Source organism: Mastigoproctus giganteus, chromosome 2 (genome assembly GCF_048544385.1).
Source record: "Mastigoproctus giganteus isolate SK-2022 chromosome 2, ASM4854438v1, whole genome shotgun sequence".
Taxonomy (NCBI): domain Eukaryota; kingdom Metazoa; phylum Arthropoda; class Arachnida; order Uropygi; family Thelyphonidae; genus Mastigoproctus; species Mastigoproctus giganteus.
The window spans coordinates 213,503,843-213,525,965 of NC_143576.1; the positions used below are offsets into that span (position 1 = coordinate 213,503,843).

General features: G+C 36.9%; 1 protein-coding gene across 1 annotated transcript; it reads right to left on the reverse strand.

The window, feature by feature from the left end:
- Window positions 1–12,034: 12,034 nt before the first annotated feature.
- Window positions 12,035–18,997, reverse strand: LOC150090053 (uncharacterized). The gene is made up of 2 exons (XM_090389730.1): window positions 18,091–18,997; window positions 12,035–12,468 (listed from the first exon to the last, which is right to left on the reverse strand). The coding sequence occupies exon 1, from the start codon at window positions 18,772–18,774 to the stop codon at window positions 18,097–18,099; it is 678 nt and encodes a 225-aa protein (XP_090245856.1). The 5' UTR covers window positions 18,775–18,997; the 3' UTR covers window positions 12,035–12,468; window positions 18,091–18,096.
- Between the last annotated feature and the right edge of the window lie 3,126 nt (window positions 18,998–22,123).

Consider the following 22,123-nt stretch of genomic DNA (forward strand, 5'->3'; position numbering starts at 1 on the left):
GTCTTCGTTACATTTTAATTCAATGAGTTCTTCTTGAATTTCTTCACTAGCAGATTCGGCATCGCATCCAGTTGGATCTAACATCCATGGCTTCACTTCAAAAGAAAATAAATCTGAAAATCTATTTTTAATTTCACGTTTTGCAGAACAAAAATGATCTGAATAATCCTTAAGACCATTATCGGTGAGAGGTTCATTGATTTCAGCTAACCCTTGCATACCATGAAATTGTTTTCAAATATTTCCAGTATTTCAGTGAAGGCTTTTAATACGCATTTGCAATCTATCACCATAATTAATTCCCCTTGAATTTGAAGTGATACCTCAATAACTTTTCGAAAAATCCAAGCCATGTAGTATACGTTGTTTTTGTGTTTGCTGATCTCCCTTTGCTAAATCTGTGTCTCCTTCGCTTTCTAAAAAAACTAATTATCATATCAAAAAAGGTTTTACAAATCTTGTTAGACAGTTTCCTTTAGAAAGCCATCTGATTTCTGTATGTAAAAGAAACCTCACATGCTGTTCTCCATTATGAACACAAAATGTTCTGAAAAGGCGATCATATTTGCTATGTGACTTTATTTTATTAATGTATTTAATAACTATGCTGAGAGATTGATAAAGAACTGGACTAATATTTATTGCAACCAGATGATGTCTGTGCAGAATGCACTGCATTGCAAGAACTTCGGGACATACTTTGTTTGGGTGGGCTATAAAACCTTTGTCTTCCAACCATGGAGGTAGCATCATCAGTGACGCAGGATACCAAAATTTCCAATGGTACTTGCTTTTCATCAAACTATGTTTTTACAGCAGCAAAACTGGATACTCCAGTACAGTCAGTTTCTATACATTTTACAAACAACATCTCTTCTTGCAATTTACAATCGTCATCGAAATAACGGCTTGCCATTAGAAGGGCGTTATTGTCAGTAACTGTGGATTCATCAATCTGAACAGAAAATTCTCTTTTTCAGTTAGTCAATTAGATGCTTCAATGTTAACTGACATCTCATCGATTTGTCTTCGAATTGAATCGTTGCTCAATGGTAATGCTTTTAAAATACTAGAAGGATATTGATGTATCACTGTTGAAATTACAGTTTCTAATGCGAGTCGTATAAATATCTCAGCAACTGTATGAGCACTACCAGATTTTGCAATGATTTTTGCAATTTTATAAGACGCAATCATTACACATAAAGACACATGGGCTGTCTTGAGTCGAATGGGCTTTCAATAAAATCATAAGCTACATATTCAACCAGATACAAGTTCTTTTCGGAACTTGCCATGATTGATGATGGGTTGAATAACTACAAAGAATTAAATAATAAAATATAAACTATTTTTATTTAACTCTCATAGCCCATATCACTCACAAAAGCACCGTGGATAAAAAATAAACAACTTCCACAAGGAAACTATAAATCAATACTAATTGTCGCTTAAAAAGTAGAAACAACAGACTGAAATATTTTCTCATCCCATCCATGCCTCATATATTGACCAATGAAACAAAAGAATAAATAAATAAACCATGCCCACCACGCCACCGCCAAGGTCGCGGCTCTCAGAAAGGCGCAAACGCCAAGGATTGTGGAGGCAGTACCTCTGAAAGCACATAAATTCACCCACCTTTGCTTCATAGGCATTTAATGCCTATGAAACAAAGGTGGGTGAATTAAATCACGCCCACTATCTTCCTTTTATCAAAATCTCTCTCTCACTCCTAATATAACATACCTATTAGTTAAAAATCAGTTGTCTCAGGGGAAAAGAAAACCTGATGAGAGAAATTAAATATTAAGGAATAAGATATCATCGGTTAGGATTGAACTTTGCAGGGCCACAAACCATTGTAATACCCATGAATTTTCGCCCCTCAAAAATCAATTTTCGCCCACGTTGAGGACCTCTGGGTTAGATTACCGTTTTAAATCTTTATATCCCAATTTTCTCAGATCGTGACAGAGAAATTATTCTTGTAAGGATGAAATCCTTTTAACCTATTTCACCCTAAAATCTCTTTATCGCAATTTTCGTTTTTCAAGTAATGTGCTAATCTGTTCACAATAAGAATGTAATATATCATAACAAATCTACAGTATAACTTCATTTTCTGCTTACACTAAAGCTCCCAACAGGTGTAAAACAATTACTGATCAATCCAAGCTAGATTTTGAACAAGTTAACCAAGAGTAGAAAACTTACTTCTTATCCAAAATTGTAGTCGAGCATTTTGGTCTCTGGCAAAAGCTATTGACCATCTGTCTATCCATCTGTGTTTTCAGTTCTGATACAACCTGAGGTTCTGTTTCATCCTCAGCTAAAGATAAACTAACTTATCCGCACCATGTTTTCCTTTTCTTGAACATTTACTGTCCCTGTGCAAATCTCAAATTTGCCCCACCATGGAATATTGTTTCAATATCTCGGATGGTCCTGCTAAAACCTCCCTCAGTCTCCAATGCTATCCAAAACAGGGCAATCAAGTTCATCGGTGACCCTTTTGTTATATTCTTGGCCCATTTTCTGTCCCATAGATGATTCTATTGTAGTGCATACCTTGTCTCGTATAAATATTTCCATGGACACTGTAAGATCGGCGGGAAATGTTGCGACCGAGTATTTTTCAACTTAAATAATTATTTTAATATTAAACAGCATTTTATTTGATTGTATACCAATTAAACTGTATTTCATTTTACCGTGTAATTTTATTTAACTTATATTACAAGGTCAGAGAGAGAGCGACAGATTTTATATTGGATAATGTTCCGACACATACACAAGGCCAATTAATGCAAATTTTGATCTCTTAATCTTCATTTCCACTTTAGGAAAGTAGGTTAATGAAGGAGGTTTAAAAATTAAAGAGTGAAAAAATGTATATACCACATGCCGTTAAATTATCTATGAAAATCTAAATTAAAGGAGTTTAAAAGGCATTAACAAGATTTCTAAAGCTTTGTAATGTTTAAATGACTGTCTCAATGGGTGCTAATTACTCTCTGGCGCCTAAGGAGAAGTCATAAAAACACTTCTACAGCTAGTTGGGCTGTAAGTATAGACTTCGTGCTCTGTGATCATTAAATGTCATTATTTAACTTCATATTTATTCAGTTCATCTAAATTTTTACCGCCTTTTTCACAACATGGCTGTGTTAATCGCTCTCAGGCGAAGGTAGCATGGTTTTTCCTCCCCGAAACTCGGGTGTTTCGTCCAGCAAACAGAAAATGGACCTCAAAACACACGCAATTTACAGACAATACATACGGAGCAATATGGCCTTAATCGCTGATGCTCCAAAAAAACCCTACAACGATAACAGCATAATAATCCTAAATAATTACAACCCGAATTGAAGAAGCCCTTAGAAATTCTTCCCGTCATTGCTGGGACTCGAACTCAGAGCTCTCCAAACGAGTGCAGAGTGCCGAAACATCCATATATCAAGGAGGACTGTTTGCATTGGTAATTGTGCGTTACTCTTACGTCCATTTTAGACGGCCAAGTTTTATCCAACGACTTTTTTACCTCACGGTATTAAAATCGTATGTAGTTCTGGTTCCTTAATCGTTTGAAAAACAGCTTTTCAATGAACGTTAAATGAAAGTAACGAAAATTTATTTATTTGTCAAATTTATTGCTCGGCCGTAATAAAACTTACATGTCATAATTACTTGATTATAGTAACAATTTATTGAAAATCATGGACGATGGAACCAGATGAACTAGAAGTGAAAAGGTATATTTACCTTGGACAAGAAATTTCAACAGATGGAAATTTAACGGCGCATCAAATTGGGATGGCAAACATTTGGAAAGCTTAATCTGGTCTTAATGACAACTTAATCTGGTCTTAATGTCTTCCTAACCTGGGAAAAAGGTATTTTCCCAGGTTAGGAAGTATTAGGAAATACTCGATATTCGGATAAACAAAAATACCTTTCCCAGGTTAGGAAGCTTCGCGATAAATTAAAAAATTATCTACATCCGAACGATTGGTCTGTATTGAAGACCTCCATAGATTTGCGACGGGAAGCACAAGCCTCAGAAATAAAAATCAGACACGTTAATAAGTTGCAAACATTATCGAATAGTTCAAGACACGTTCATACGAATTCTAACACATTGTCGCGAGCTTGCGACCAAGTTCACACGAGTTGGGTGACATCCCCCCCACAGACACATAACGCACTACCACAGAATATGTCGGCTAGTTCACGAACACCCCCTCACCCAGTATCCAACGAACCGACATATCAACAGGTTACAAATCTTTCCTCGTGTACACTATCGCAGGACCAGATTTCACTTTTATCCAAAGGATTAAATTATAATTTACCACCTCGAAAGCTGCCAAAAAAACAATGCGTAATTGATTTTGAATTTGGACTTCGTAGTGTTCCACAAAAAGATGTATTTATTCAACAAGTTAACCAAGTAGTGAATAACATAAAAGAAACACGACTTCCTAAATTGAATACACATGACAGTTCAGCTTTACGAGAACTTAGAGAAAATAAGGACATTATTATACAGAGGGCAGATAAAGGAGATACAGTGGTAATACTAGATAAACATGATTATATTAATAAGTTAGATTCAGTTGTATCTGATAGCTCCACTTATTGTGAAGTGGACCCGACACTGTTTACCAATTTGGTAAATCAATACAATAAAACGTTAACCACATATCGTAAAAACGACTACATTACTATGGTTCAGTTGAAGGAATTGAAGTCCAGAACATACAATATTCCTGCACTTTTTGGTCAGGTAAAATTACACAAGCCTGGATTTCCGATTCGACCTATTGTTTCCTACAGGAACTCGGCATTTTCAGCCTTAGCCACACATGTATATAACATTATAAAACCTTTTAGACAGGTTATACAATTTGGGATTAAGAATTACGATACATTATTTAATAATCTTAAAGACTGTAGACTCGGCGACAATGACAATTTATTCTCATTAGATGTTACATCATTATATACGAATGTAAACGTTGAATACACATTAGATATTATTTGGGATATGTTAAATAAAAACTCGCCACCGATTAATTATACGAAGCTGCCTATTAAGGAAATTTTTCACTTAATTAAACTGTTAGTTGAGGCTAACTACATCACCTTTCGAGACAAGGTGTACGAACAAATTTTTGGATTACCAATGGGTTTGAGCCTGAGTGGCTTAATGTCAGAGATCTATCTCTCAACGATTGAGCAGATACATTTGACACCTTTTCGTCCCCGTATCACATACTATGGGAGGTATTTAGACGATGTTCTAGTTATTACCGATAGTAGTACTATCCAAGATATTTTACATTCGTTTAACAATATTCATTCTAGACTCAAATTTACATTGGAAAGGGAAGATACGGATACTAAGTCATTAAACTTTCTAAATTTCACGCTTACCCGGGACTCGAACAAAATACAATTTAGCATCTATCGAAAACCCACAAACACCGGTATGCTTCTACATTATAATAGCTACCACCCGTTCACCTACAAAAGATCGATTATCTTTAATCAATTTCTTAATGCCTATAAATATTCAACGACGGATTCTGCTTTAGACTCAGAAATACAAATATTAACTAGCAGATTCTTGAACAGGGGTTATCCCATTGACACAATAAATCGAATTAGGGTACAAGCTAAGGATAGGATACAAAATACTGCACCAATCAACAATAGTAATATCAAAAAATACTTTATTTCTGTCCCATATGTTGAACAGTGGCACAAACAGCTTAACAGATTCTTTAAAGATACCGAATTTAAAATTATAGCTAGGCCTATACGGAAGTTACACACTATACTGAACAATCGCTCGGTTCTTTCGGCGTTCGCAACACAAATTAATGATCTAGTATACAACATTTCTTGCGGTGATTGCGACCCGTCTTATCAGGGTTCCACGCGGTTTTCTCTTAATATCCGTGTAAATCAACACGAAGCCTCTGTTCGTGCTTCTCGTTCAGCAGCGTCAGAATTAGCCTTTCATGCCATTAACGAAAAACATACTTTTTTATTTAACGAGGCCAAAATACTTAACGTTCAACGTAATTATACGCGACTATTAATTGCAGAAACCGTTGAAATTAAATTACACGAGAATTCTGTTAATGTTCGGCGGCCATATTTGATCTCCGATGCGTGGACCTTTACGCGCATGCGCGAAGACACATAATCACTATTTAAGTTGCAGGTTTAGCCTGATTCGATAATTTTCATTCCTGTGATCACGACAGTCGGTCGAAAAGCATTGTCAGCTTCAGGAAGGAAAATCGTTTTGAATATTTTCGTTAGATTCTTTTAATTGCGTTAATTTGAATTTTAATTGTTTTGAATTGATTTTGAATTGTGTTAAATTGATTATTTAATTATTTATATTTTACTTTAATGTACCGGTAAGTTGTCGATTTTTTCGTTTTTTCCGTTTTAATTTCTGGAGGGTATCATACGGAAGTGTTCCACGTACTATATTGAGGTAAACTCCTCTTATTAATTTACTAATATTATTATCAACGTAGAACATATTGAGTATTACAGCTCTGATTCATACTATCTAGTTGTCTCTTAATATCTGGGAGTGTATCGCGACATCCACTGATCTGTGATAGCGATCAGTGATTTTAATACAACACGTTTTCGCAGGTTCTTCGGGTCACCTTCAGGATTTAAACCGCTTCTCTATCAGAACCACGAAATGGACCAAATTTAAGCAAGTCTTGCAACAAGAATTTTCGGATGATAAAATTGCACAATTGAACAGTTTATCTGCAATAGAATATGCTTACTTTGTGCAAAACACTCTTTACAGAGCTTTGACTGACTCCACTAAAAGAAAAGTTAGGAGACCTGGCTCCACCCCATGGTGGAATCCCCAGTTATCTGTTTTGAGAAGGCGGGTTATAGATGCAAGAAAGAATTTCCAGAGGCACAGATACTTAACAGAAACAGACGTTAGGCGACTAAAAGAAGTCTACTATCAATTTCGTAAGGAATATTTCAAAGCTATTGCGGAAGCCAAAAGATCCTCATGGCAGAAACTAGTGTCCCATACAAGTAATTCTGATCCATGGGGATTAATATACAAAATTTGTCGTGACAAACTTGTAACTCCTGAGATATATAGTTCTGTTTACTCTAACGGAAGTCTGACTACTGATTGGCTCTCCACGGTTGAAGCTATTATAGAGAGACTTCCCTGATGATCACCCAGAGCAAGATACAACCGAACAAGCTCAGATAAGGTTCGTTAATGGATCTTATAAGGGACCAAATGACACGGAACTATTTAGTCCAGATGAACTTGATGAACTTTATTAACGCAATTTTCCAAATTTTTGGAAAATTGCGTTAATAAAGATGCTGAGAAAGCCTGGAAAATTGGCAATGGATCCCAAGGCATATCGCCCTATAACCCTTCTGGGAAATCTTGGAAAGCTTTATGAGAGATTATTAGCGCGAAGGATAGGATGCGGAAGGTTTTGGCTACAAGTAATATGACCAGGTGGGCAGGAGCAGCAGTGTGTAGCACACGCTTCTTGATTAGACCGGGGTTCGAACCCGTGCCCACCAAATACGGAGGATGCGGAAAGGTCAGGAAATGACCACCGCATATCCCCGGAGCAATATGGCCTTAGTTGCCAATGCTCCTAAAAACCAAATAACAAACAAACAAGTAATATGATTTCTAATTCACAATTCGGCTTTAAGAAAGGCTCCTCCACTGAAGATGCCATCAGAAATTTGGCGAATCTATGTAAAACTACAGACAAGAAATACATGATGGTTGTTTTTATCGACTTTGAGGGTGCTTTCGATACGCACTGGTGGGAGAGCGCCCTCAGGTCACTTCGAGGGGCAGAATGTGATGATTTACTATATCAGGTTATTAGATCTTATTTTTCAAAGAGGCAGATAAAAGTCATCTCACAACATTTGGTATTTTCAAAATTCGTTTCCAGAGGATGCCCAGAAGGCTCGGGTCTCCTTGGGCCTCTCCTCTAGAATTCTGTTTTAGACCAATGGTTACTAAAAGAAAGTCAAATTTGCAATAAAATAGCATATGCTGACGATTTAGTGCTATGCATAACAGACAGGTCAAGACTTTTGCTAGAAACACATGGGAAAGAAATCCTGGATGATTTGCTGGAATGGTCTGGAATAAACAAATTAAAAATTTCTGAGACGAAAACTAAAACAATGATCTTCAATAATAAACTGGATTATAACAGACCTCCTAAACGTCATATCAACAATACCCAAATTGCTTATGTTTCTCAAAATAAATATCTTGGTCTCTTAATTGATGATAAATTTTCTTTTATTCCCACCTAAAGAACTTAGCTGAAAAGATTAACAAGTTTGCTGCCAATGTGATTAGGCTCTCCAGAGCTGAATGGGATATAAAGCACAAAACTTTGACATTATATTATAAGGCTATATTTTTGCAATTGTAGTATATGCGGCTGCCATATGGTTTCTTAGGGTTATTCACATCACAGTGAAGGCCAAACTCTTATCATTGCAGAGAAAGATGATATTGGCAACACACAGATGCTGCAGAACAACATCAACGAATGCATTACAAGTGATCTCAGGTTGTATTCCGATTGACCTTTATGTGGCTTACCAAGGCATGGTTTCTAACTTAAAGAAAGGTTTGGCAACTCAGATCCTTGACATTGCAAGTAATCCGGCAGGAGAAAATTAATCTTTGGAAAAAATTCACTGAGAAGTGGAAATACCGATGGCAATGCAGTGAAACAGGACTCACTACCAGGGAGTTAATTGAAGATTCAACATTTGCCGTAAATAAGAAAGTTATGGGATGGTTTTATCCTTCAATGACAACGTCATATTTAATTTCTGGACATGGCTCACTGCGGATAAATTGTGTAAATTTGGACTTGAACCTGACCCTTTGTGTTTTTGTGTAGCAGTAGAAGATTGGAGGCACGTTCTGCTCTATTGCCCGGCTTATGACGACTTCAGACAAGAACTATTTAACAGCACTCAACCTATTAGGACTAATAATCTCGATATTTTGATTCAAGATGCCAAGAACTTTGCAGCATTCCAATCTTTTTCTGACAAGGTGTTTAAAAGAAGACGCACCTTGTTTACTAATTCTAGAAGTGGACAGTAGACTGATGTATTCATGAACTTATATTTCTACCTTACTAGGTCAAACAGCTGTCAACTTAGAAACTAAATGTTGTGTTCTTAAATTAGTAATAATATAGAATGTATATAATGGTACTAACTATACATAAAATTTTTTATTTATTATTTTTTATTATTATTATTTTATTTTATTTTTCCCTCGGGTTGGGCAGCCTGAGAGCTCCTGTCCTTAGGTATTGCACTTCTTCCACTGGACGACAAATTGGTGCAGCAGTACTAGATAATAGAACCAGGCACAGATCCTCATGCTTAGAAATGGGCAGTGATTGACCGGGTGTTGAGCGCTGTAGAGTGTAGACACAGTTATTCTCTCTCAACACAGATTTTCCAAGGTGGAGTTCGACTACACCTCTAGGTGCCATCCAAAACAAGTACGTACGCATACATACATACATACATACATAGTATATCTTTTATTGCTTTTATTGCTTGCAAGTGAAGCTGTATAATTAAAATTGTTTCTTACGTAGAATGCGATGATTGTAAATAGAAAGTGTCTGTATCTAAAAAAACACTTTTTCGCAGTTCACAATTGCTGGTGTCCCTTGTAAAGGTAGTGCCTGTGGGCTTGGTGATGTTTTCTGCTTTTATGTCTGTCATTTTTGGATGTTTTATATGGGTGGTTAGGTTCGAAGGAGCATAATAGTACCTTGCCTTCCCTATAACTCTATCGACAGCATTAATTATTTTGTTGTATTTATTTCAAGTGTTTCTTAAATTTAGTTTGATTATATTGCTGTTCAACGTAGTCATAGAGACTGTTGGAGCACTTATCCTTATAGAAGTGAGAACAGGAGTCAAATGACAGGAATCTCTGTGACAGGATTCAGTTTGTTAGACAGATTCCTGTGACTGTCTGCACTGGAATCAGTCCTTATATTCATGTTCTATAAAAAGAAAGTGAATCAATCCTACATACAGTGGCCTTGATTCTGAAGATGGTTCTTTGAAATCGGACAATACTTCCATTTCTTCCAAAGCACTCATTATTAGTGACTGGATCAATGTCTTCCACGTAGTGGTGAAATGCTAACACATACAATTTAAACTTTTCCAAATGGGTGACAAGGTCTAGTTTCGAATCTAGTCGATGATTGGAGGAATTTCGAAAGGGCTCTTCAATCGGGCTGTAGTTAGCCGATTTCAGGAGGAGGGAGTAGGGTCCCCTTTGAGTTATTCCTAGTTTTTCAGCCCTCACTATATACTAATCTTGCCGTGAACACACTTACATAATACACAACGGAGCAATATGGTTTAAGTCCCTGATGCTTCTAAAAACCAATAACAGCAATCAAAAATAGCTCGTTTGGCTACGTATTTTGTGCGATGAAAAATAAAATTCAGTTTACTTAATAACCCTTTCTGTTGTATCCACCACGTAGTTTCCTCAGAACCATAAGGCAAGTGAGCTTATTGTAATCTATAAATAATTTCATGTTATTATAGTGATATTCAAGAATGGACAGCTTACTCTTATGAAAAGTTAATAACAGTTATTTTTTGAAATTAGCCTAGCGTATATTGCGTTCGTGTAATTTATCTTGCAACATGAATAAATAAGGAATGCGATAGTATATTTATGAAAGATGCAATGTCCCTTGTTTAGCATCAAACACCATTTTATTTTTATTGTGCTCTATTTTTTTTAAATTCTTTCTATAATCGTTACCTTTTTTTTTTCAAGGTTTTATAGAAGGTTGAAATCTTATCGATGGTCTTAGTTTTTTAAAAAAATTCTTTGTAGTTCTGTAAATTGATTATTAACTGTCCATGAAGGCTGAGACAAGAGTATTGTTTTCTTTCTGTCTTTCTATACTTTGCCACAGTTGGTAAGTTAAGATGGACTTATGAAGAGTTCTCTTGATTTCAAATGCCGAATTTCGAAACTTCATTCAACATTTAATTAGTAGGATCAGATATAATATTTGAATTATAAATTAATAGTAGTTATGAACAAGAGCAGAAAAATACAGATAATGTATTAATATAGTTTAGCGGGTTCTCAGTAACTTTTTTAATTCTGGTAATAGGGATAGATCTCGAAGTCGTATGAACCTCACGGGCACCGAGATGCCAGATGTATCCTCTGTCCTGGGCGTTATTTGTACAACATTTATAAGGACCTGGCCTCATTTCAAAGGCGGACGACTTGCCAAGTACGTTTGTTAGCTGCAAGCAAGCTGCCTGGTTTCTCCAAGCGTGTAACGTGTCTTGTCACTATTAAATTCTGAACTATCCGAATGTAAGCCAAGATTTTCTAACAAAAACTACCAGTTGGTGAGTCTCTGGGGGTTAGCACTTATGACTGCATGCGAAACAAACAAATCAATCATAGAGTATACACAAACTCTGTACAAACATGGTGGACTGACTCGGCATGTATCAATCTACCATGTTTGTAAATAATTATTCGGCCCTTATTCTAAGCATACATTCACTATTGAGAATCGTTGTTGAATAGCAACAAAGTCTCCCAACAGTGAAGTGCCGTTTATTTGCTCAACTTTAAGGCAACTCGTGGAGAATATATTGATTACGAAAAAGAAATTCTAGTAGAAATTTTTTCTTCTAATGTAGACCTTGCTTTTTATGCTCATCATAACAAAAGGATGAAGGTTCTGCTATTACTAATGCTCGTAATTATTAAAATATGCAGGAAGCTCCATAAAATATTCTATCAGACGTGAGAGAGAGAGAGAGCATAGTTGTTTTTTTATTCTCCTCCTGTTTGGACACACCCAACCTTGTACCATTTAAGTGCAATGAACTTAAAATAGGACTACTACCTCCCAATTGGAATAAAGTACAACACTGAAAGCATTGAATATTTTAATTCATTAAACAACTGCATGCACAGTGGAATTATTAAAATTATGGCAAATAGCGCAATCACTCCCCCATTGAGTTTATCATAAGGCTGTTCTCAGAGTACAAAAATGGGAGCGGTTTTTTTGTTGCAGACAGTACAGAGACGGATGTCGCTTAAGCCAAATTTTCAGCCAGAAATTCCCAATTTGGCATCACATCGAAATGACGTCACCTGGAATCCAACACCGTATTAAGCCTTCATCAGTCTTTCATAGTTCATATCACAAAGAAGAGTCTTCCACGACGGGGGATCGAAATTACCCTGTAAAACCGATGTTAGCCTTCTGTAATCCATCTTCACCTTGAAAGTTTTCGACTCTTGCAATCATCCACAGCCAGCAAAACTACTTCGTCATCGACTATTTATTTGTCCGAAAACTACAGAAAAATCAAAATAAAAAAGTTTAGTTTGATTGTAAAGAAAACGAATTTAAATAGAATACTGTAACCACACATAAACACACACATTTTTGGGCTGTTTTTGTTTCAAGTATTTTCTCTTTTGCCAATAATTTTTACTTATTATTTAATATTATAAGTGTATTTTGTAAAAAAGGCGTTGTTCTTTGTCGATGAATTCTTAAAACAAATATATGCTCGCCAGGACAGCAATCGTGTTAATATATTTGTAATTTGCCAATTTGCATCTGATATTTGGGTCCTTTCGAAGCCAGTCTTCCATTTAGATCGAAAGAAATAATTGTGGAGATCAAAGGAGCATCGATTCTAAATGAAAGAAGTTGGCACAAGACGTTCGTTGATATAATGACGAGGTTCCAAGGTTTTACTTGTAAAATAGTTTAAATAATATATCTGGATATTGTAAAGGAGTTCTAAGCTTTACGGTTAATCCACCTCATTCATTCTTCCTTCAGTACAGGGAACAATTCGGAAACTGATCGCAGGCGTGTTGACCTGGCCGGAAGCCGAAGGGTGTTCAGTGGAATTAATCTCAGACCTCTGAGCAGGCCAACATCTTCAAACAAAGTCACAACTGACTGTGCACCATGACATGGTCCATTTTCATACTGAAAAAGAAAAAATCCTCTCCATGAAGAGAGCGGAACAGTCCGGAATGTCAAATACCGCGTTACATGTACTGTTTCAGGAACGACGACCAATGGTCCAAGTCCCAACCACGAAAAAAAAAAAAAAAAAAAAAAAAACCCTAGCAGGTGAGAGTTAGAATGGCACATTCTGGTAAATGACGTTCTCGAGGCACCCTCCACCTCCATACCCAAACACGACCATTAGATCGCGATAACTTGTATCGTGACTCTTCAGTCCACAATACAGCTTTTCAACGTTCCAAGGACCAATTATGACGGGTTGTGCACCAGGAAAGTCGACACTGTACATTTTGTGCTTGATTTGGTTTGCGTGATGCAATTTTCGAAAATCCAATGACCTACAGCTTCCTACTTATTGCCCTTATATTGCTATCAAGTTCTGTAGTTTGTCTTCTGAGCTCCTGATTGACAATATTCAATCATGATGACTGATGAAATCTGTGTACCTCTCTTCTAAGGGCCTTCCAATCTTTTCCCATTCATTTATGAGGGTATTTTTCAATATGGTGCTATTACAGCCGGGGAACTTTTCGGGTATTTTTCAATACCCGAAAGTTTCCGGGCTGTAGTAGCACCATAATGTATTCATTTGTGATTATCTTAGACACCGTTGATGTAGGGTGTCACAGTTTTTTGCTGTACTGCCACGAACAAATAGATTTGATAACGTGGCATCCTATGATGACTCCCCGTTGGAAGTCCTAAGCTTTTAAGTCTTAAACTTTAAGCCTTTACTCTTCTTTGATCTGCTTACTTGTAGTGTGAATATAATATCTATTCCTGACACATGGATGGCGGCTGTTGTTAATTTTTCTCCACATTCAGGGATATTTTTTGTATACGACGAGATTTTATTATTCTGACGAGAATTTTACAGTGGGATTATTGCCGATTTATCTCTACTGGCAAACTTCCTGTACATATGATTGATAGAGTCTCTTGCGCTGTCCAAGCAGCTTCTCTGCACTGTCATGAGTTTTTCAGAAATTTTATTTGTGGGGGAGACCTTCTACGTTGCACATTGGTAGCTTTTACAAGCGTGAAACACATGACATTACAAAATCAAACAAAATGTCCTTGTGCTCCATCTTTTGCTTCATCATTCCACCTCTCGTGAGTGCACTATGGATTACTACCCTTAGATTCTTTTCACTTTACACTATGCACACATCTTAACGATTTTATCTTACACTGTGCATCTGCATTACCCTAGGATGATTATTACTGCTCAGATGCAGAACTTTGCATGTTAATACTGAAACTTAATTGCATTTTAAACCACTTAAAATTATGTAATTTAAGTGTTGTTATGTAATTTAATAATATAATAAAGTTCAATATGAATTTAATGTTATATAGTCTTGTCATAACAACTTATTCTGATTATAATTATTAACAGCCCTTTCCATCTTTGCATTATCAGAAAATATAGATGTGAAGTTTATAATACTATTATCGATTTAATTAATGAAAATTATAAACAACAAGGGGCCAATTCAGAACCCTGAGGGAACCCAACTCATTACAATAGTCATTTGGAGCATAGTCCATTTATAATTACTCTGCCTTCTACCAGTTAACCATCCCTTTATATACACTGCAACAACAAATACCTAATAAATTGGATAGTTGCTTTGGATGCAACACTTATCCGGTTTATGCACCACACTTTTTTGATGAATGTGAAAACCGGAAATTTCGTTTGTAACATACCGAAATCTTATTTTCTTCTTGGGCCATAGCAACTAAGGCAATTCGAAGTTGGAATAACTCCCAAGTTATTAATAACCTTGTCCAACAACTTATCTCTGAAGAATCTGTATATCGCATATGGATAACCTCGGTGAACAATAAGGAAAAAATATTCGAATTGAGAAGAAGGAAGTTCTCTTAATTCGAATAATCTTCTCCTCTTAGAAGTTGTCATCCTAACTAATGGTCCTAATTAATAAATTAGGAATAAATTCGTCGAGCAACGAATCCCTAAAAAACATTTTTCACAAATTGGAATTCTTAGAAGCGTGGATATTAGGAATCACGACACAGACGACCTGATGACCTCATCATGCTTAAAGATGGACACACCACGGACTTTTGTCTGCATTATTCATCCTTGACATCATTCTTTTGCTTTTAGTTCGTGTCTCAATGTTAATAACTTAACTCAATGTACGTCTTCTCACGACACACGAAATTATGTTTAATACTGTTTGCAGTTGACCAGACTGCTGGAACTTTATTTTGAACTCGATATCGGGTCATGGGCATTTGAAATTTGCATTCCAGTCAACACTCCTGTCTGTATACAGATTACAGATAATATATTTTCCGCTTAAATTTTATCTTTCTTCTAATACCAGCTGAATACGGAATGACTTAATTTATAGTCTCTGTGAAATGCAGTGCAGTGCAGTAGGCTTACTAAGGTATTTTCTTCTACCAGACAGTGCAACCTAAGGCAGTCCTTTTCAATGATTAATTTCGATGTTTCAGTACCTTACCAATCTCCCCCCGTATTCGTATTTTTGGACTACACGCTATGTGCGCCAAGGATGGCTTGATTGTTTATGACAAGAACCGGCGATTACGGTTAATTTTTGCGCCAAAGCAACTAAGCTGTGAAGTATTAGTGTACTGTGCCTCTAAAGTGCGTTTTTTCAATGCAGTTTAATTGTTTTCTTGGGTAAAAAAATTTTATTTCGTGATAGGAAACTGTGCGCCCCTTACCCGAGGCCGACGAGCCACGGTATGAAAAAGAGGATAAAGATGCCTCCTGTCTTCATATGATTCGAACCGAAGCCACGTCCACACGGCGAAGGAGAGCGAAATTCTGGATGTGGTGGAGGACAGATTATGACTTCAACCCCTCGAGCGATCCAACTACCTGTAACTTTCATCAAGATGAACTCCTACAGGTACAACTTCAATGGCTTATTGCTGAATTATACTGTTCTGATTGATCTAATTGGCTGATTGTGCCATTTCTACAGCAGGAGTTCCTCTGTCCCTATCGGCCAAAATGGCCAATTATGCCATTTATGCTGTAGGAGCTACAGGCGCGTGGTACCTGTCTGTCAGTATCCGTGGAGCATAATTCTTCGGCCTAAATGGCTCATTGTGTCATTTCTACAGCAGGAGTTACAGGCTCATGGTGTCTGTTTGTCAGTCTGTGCATGTAGCACAGTACTATCGTCACCGTCCTCTCCACACCGGGTGGAAAAGACCAGGATTCGAATCCGGTCGATGACGCGAGGAATTTTAATGTGATTTTTTCACTCCGTGGCTGAGTTAGTCGGTCTCAGGCGTAGATAGCAAGGTTTTTTCCCCCGGAAACTCGGGTTTTTCGTCCAGCAAAACAGGCAAATCGACCATTGAACACACGCAATTTACAGACATAATACACAATGCACGGCAGATGAATTTAATTATTCGGTTGGCCTTAAAAAAATGGTTTGGTTGTTTTTTTTTTTTGTGTCTGTTTGTCAGAGTTCCTGTAGCATAACGCTTCAGCTGTGAAGAATTGTGATAATGCTATACTATAAACATCAGACTGATGGCTCCTACATGGAGCATAGTTCTTCAGTTGTGGAGACCTGTGACACAATTATATCAACATCAATAATGGCATGTCGTATCAGGTAATTCAGACCAGTTGTTGAGGAGACCGCTGCCGCTTTTCGGGCTCGTATTGGAGAAACTGGGGCTCCGGTGGAGAGACAGACCACCACCACGACGAACCTGCTGAATGGCATTGTGGTTGCCTCGTCTATGAATGACCTACGCTGCTGTGGTGTTATTGTGGTTCCAGGGACTGTATGTGTAGACTGATTGAGGTATTACTCTTTACCGTTAACTGCTGCACTGCTGGGACTGCTTAAGTTTGAGAACAAAGTTGACTGCTTCTTTGTGACCACAATTCGTCACTAAGACTTGCACTTCCTAGACTGGACCTCTACTAATGATTTTGAGTCTTCGTGGTGGACCTACAAGTGTCAGTTGGATCCTTAGAGGTCTTCACACCTTATGTTGGGACTATGGTTTCAGATACCTTAATGGTATTGCATTGTGACATGGATATTACGTTGAGAACGAATTTACCCACATTGTGGAAATCTAAGATTGTACATCAACTTGTTTAGTGGTTGTATATGTACAGTAGTTTAAACCTGGCTAGAAACTCAGCCAGCTTTCTGTGGGGCGGGGGTTGCCAGAAAGCTGGCTGGGACCGGGTAGTGTAATATTTATCCTATCCAGTCCCATACTACTTACTAATTCTGCTTTTAATGAAATATTATCAAAAATAAGCTCAATATCGGAGTTATTTATTAACTCATATCTGGAAAAGGGACAAAAGTAAACAATATTTGTACTCTATAGAGAATCACGGCTGCCGTAACGTGTTGAATAAACGACCTATATAAACATCCAAATGAAAATCAACGAAAAAACTAGATGACATTGAGATGCAACATAGTTCGTAACACCTGCCAATTGCTTATATTGACAGGTATTACAAGCTCTAGGCTTGTATAACCTTTCAAAGACCATAACACCTTGAAAGAGATATGCGCCGACCTAGTTAATAATTAAAGTGACCTCAGGTTTTGAGAACAGGGCTGAACACAAGAGTAAGGGGACAATTTTGATAGTTATTAGCGAGCGAAAAATTAACAAAAAATAAAACACATTCTTTAAAGATGAATTTAGAACAACAAAAATGTAAAACATAGGTAGAATGGCCAGATCAATTTTAAACGACATTTCTTTTCTATCTCTTGCAAAAATTATAAAATATGAAGCTATTTGAATAACGAGTTTTCTTTAACTATGACTAATTAATGATTATATCAATGTTCTGGAGCACTTAATATTCAATTTAAATAATAAACAGGAATATGAATCAGCTAATACAGTAAAGAATCATATTTACCAAGAATTATGGACGACCCCTCGGTCTACGAGTGGTGGTTCGTGAACGTACAAGATCTTCCGTTTCCTCTTGCATTTTCTTCAGTCTTCTCAGCTCATTCTGAGAAGACAACATCACGTGCATTACTTGAGTCAATGTCTCATTGATAAGGTTCATCTGATCAACAAATCCCTCTACAAAACTGCGCAGTTCCGCCACCTGTCTTTCAGTACTGATTCTCCTACTCTGGGGATTTCTAACCTCGTTAGGACTTTCAGTTTTATTAGCGGTCACCAGTTCCGAGAACTTCATTTCTCCTAATTTTTCATAAAACAGGGCCAATCGCTTGTTTTCTTCCTTACCTCCAGCTAGCTCCCGAAGGATCTGTAACAAATATCCTACGAAGGAAGGTATAAACTTCTGCAATGATTCAACTTGGTCTTCCAAACTTCGTATACGTTCCTTTTGTAGTCTTAGCTCTCTTTCCATGCTTACCACAGAATATTTGGTCTGCACTAACTCAAGTAGTTTCCATAAGCCGTGTTTGATCACGCTATCCAAACGCTCTACGGTGTTAACAAGTTCACACATGGTTATTCGATTATCACAGGAGGTCCGGGAGGATGTAAAAGCATACTGGGCACTGCAAAAGCAAGACTTCAAATAAACAAAGATGAAGACAGTATATAGATACCTCACATCCATAGTTGTTGATAAATAATGTCGAAAGTACGGTCTTAAACTCCAATAAGCTCTTTGATACTAAGAACACTAATAATTGTCAGGAAAGGCAATATGAATTCCTCGGATGTTGCGTCACAGAAGATGGCTGTTGAGGCAGCATCTTTCAGAATCCGGTGCTCACTTTCTCAGTAATAATTTGACTTTCTCGACTTCTTCAATTTCTTTGCTTGCTGTCACGCATGCCTCAGATGACGAAACTGACCGATAACTCGTTACTGTTTATTAAGTAGCCCGTCTGCGACTGCGCATCATTATTCTTGCCTTGATTGCTAATTCTTGGCTCGTGCAGGACAGTTTAATAACATGTTTGGGTGTGCTAGGAGCCATGTGGAAAACTGGTTTCTAACCACTTCCGGCCTATTTTATAATGGTGAGTTTATTTTTATTGTTGTTGTTGGTGGTGGCTTTGAAGAGGGGAGGGAGACCTGTTCTGTCTAGTTCCTCAAATATTCAGCTGTTGGGTGATAAATAGGTCAACCCGATGAGTACTTTCATCTTCCCACTTACTGACAAACTTGTTTCCTCTTTTTCTTCGTGCGTAGAAGAATTCTTTTAATTGCAAAAAGATGTTTTTGCAAATTATTACCCAGTTTTGTTTTTCTTCTTTTTTGATCTACTGCAGCTTATAGTCTTTCGTAGAAAAGTGATAAAGATCACGTCTGCTCTAATAACATATATTGTTACTACCGGGCAGCAATATTGGTATTGCAATGAAGGATTTAATCGTCTGACTAGCTGCGTAATATAGGTGGATTTTGTTTCACAGCGAGCATATGGGCGTGTCCTTTGCTGATAATACTTGTCGACCATAAACATTTCAATGCTAGAGAAAGCAATGAATGGTACAGAAGTCATTATATACAAGGAAAAGATAGTTACTGCGTGTATTGTACGAACAAAAATTTAGGAACACTACTTGTTTTGCTGATCTTCTGTTTTTAGGCGTGAACGTCACATAGGGGTTATTAGAGAATTTATATGGAATAAGGAATGGAGAAAACACCTACTATAGGTGTTTTCTCCATTTATCTGGAATTTTAGGCGTTTTTTTAGTTTTTTTTTAATTTTATATGGTACTTGAAAGATAGACTTTGATATAAATCTTTGAAGGTAATTTTTTGACCATCAAATGATTTATTCGCAATGCTTTCCAAAGAAAGAAATATTTTTCGAATTACATAAAATGAAATCATAACGGTTTCCATAGAAATGACAAATTACACAACATATGAACTAGATTTGAGATGAGCTAGATGACATGGAGGCGTATCACGGATCAGTATGATGTCTCTGACCCCGATTATCCTTTAAACAAAGCTTTTATAATTAGATTAGTGACGGCAATGATAAGAATTCTGCTGAATGTAGGTCTGTAACCCTGGAGATTTGTGCAGACTAATGTGGTGTCTTCCCATTGCCTTTGGAGCCTGGGTGTAACGGGCCTGTAGTTGCGTGTGTTCAAGGCTTTTTGTCTGTTTGTAGGGAGGAAAAGAAAACATTTCGCATTAAGAAGTACCATATCATGGTATGGAAGCTATTACCTATAACTGTTATGCACTTGTTGTAGGTGTTTAACTGCTTTTGGTATTCATACGTTCCGTCTCGGACATTGTATCCTAGCAGGAGAATTCCTGTCCATTAGCACACAAATATTCTTGCAGCATCTTCGTGACGCTGATGCGTCTTCCTGACTGCAAAATTATCCAACCAACTGCCACAATACAGAGCACATCTGAGAATTTTCTCTTTTTCAAATAGAGCAAATTTGGGACCTTCCCACTTTAACCATCTCAAACTGCTGACAAGCTTAAAGCACAGAATTATGGTAAGGAAAGAGATATCCATCACGATGATATTCGCTGCCTTTTCGATTCTAACAAATTGAAATTGAATTTTCACTGGACCATTTTGAGACTGATAAGCTCATAAATGCTGTTTTGTAAGACAGTGGCGACTGCGTTTTAGAATTCTGCTGGAGTGAATATGAATAAGGTATACTTTCAGCAAGAGAGCGAGATTAGATTTATCACTGAACCCCATTCTTCCACAGATTTCTTCCGCTCCCCATTACACAAATATTCCGTTTCTCCTTCATATCATTTTCATAGATATTTCTAAAAATATTCAAGTTTTAATTTCGAGCCATCTTTGCACCCACAGTACTAAGAATGGTACCAGTTCATTAAACTTTCGCTTTTGAGTCACTCTAAAAGAGTGCCTATTCGTCTTTTTATTTTTCATCCCATTAAGAACCATATAAATTTCTATCTTTAGCAGACACAAATTTCTGTCTTTAAACAGAGACGATTCTGTCAACCATGAGGAAAACTCAAGCGCTGTCTGGCGTTTCTCTTACTAATTTTAAATTTCCTTCTTCCTTGTTCTTACGATGGCATTGGACCATCTTTCGTCTATTTCTGTTCAAAACACGACGGATTAAAATGCCAAAAATCTTCGACGTCACGTCGCAGAGTTGAAATTCTTTCTATTTTGATTATGGTTATCTTGCATTCGTTCTTCTTTAAATTTATAAATATTATTTAAATTAGAAATATAAATATTTCTCGGTTATTATTAATGTTTTAATGAATAAAATAAATTGGAGGATTCAATTATCAGCCGGGTAGACAGTTACTTAGGGCCCGTAGAATATTTAGGGGACCGAAATTGATATATTAAAGGCTCATGTCAATCGCCAACACTCTCCACATGGAAACATGCAACTTGCATTAAAATTAATTTATTAAAAACGCTTCCGTTATGTTTACTATAAGTAATTGCATAAAATAGCTAATTCAATATAACCAATATCGAATATATTCCATATTTAACTATGGTTTCTTGCCTTTCGACGGTCTACGATGGCCAAATGACATTTCACAGCTCTCAGATTGACCTTTATCTGTGTGTACTATCAATTAATGACCTGACTGGATTCCTAGAAAATTTCTTCGGGTAGAAACAATTTGAAGGAAATTAGCAACTTTCCCTTTTTTTCCTGTGTTAAAGGAAAAGGTCAGAGAAAGAAGACAGTGAGTGTTATTTTAGTGGCCACTTATTTGGAAATAAAGGCAAGTTGACCTTCTGTGCGAGTTTCATTCAATCCTTATAAGGCAGTCATTGATAAGCAACTCTCAATGTCTCATCCCATACACATGTACAAGTACGTTTTAACATCATTCACTAGTTACTCTTGTGGGGAGTACAGTTGGTATAATCTCCATCCTCCACATGCCTCGTGGATAAGACCAGAGTTCTAGTCCAGTCAATGACTTGAGGAATTTTAATGGATCTTTTTCATATGACTGAG

Coding starts and splice junctions, on each gene's coding strand:
- LOC150090053 (XM_090389730.1), bottom strand. CDS start 18,774: ATGGATGTGAGGTATCTATATACTGTCTTCATCTTTGTTTATTTGAAG.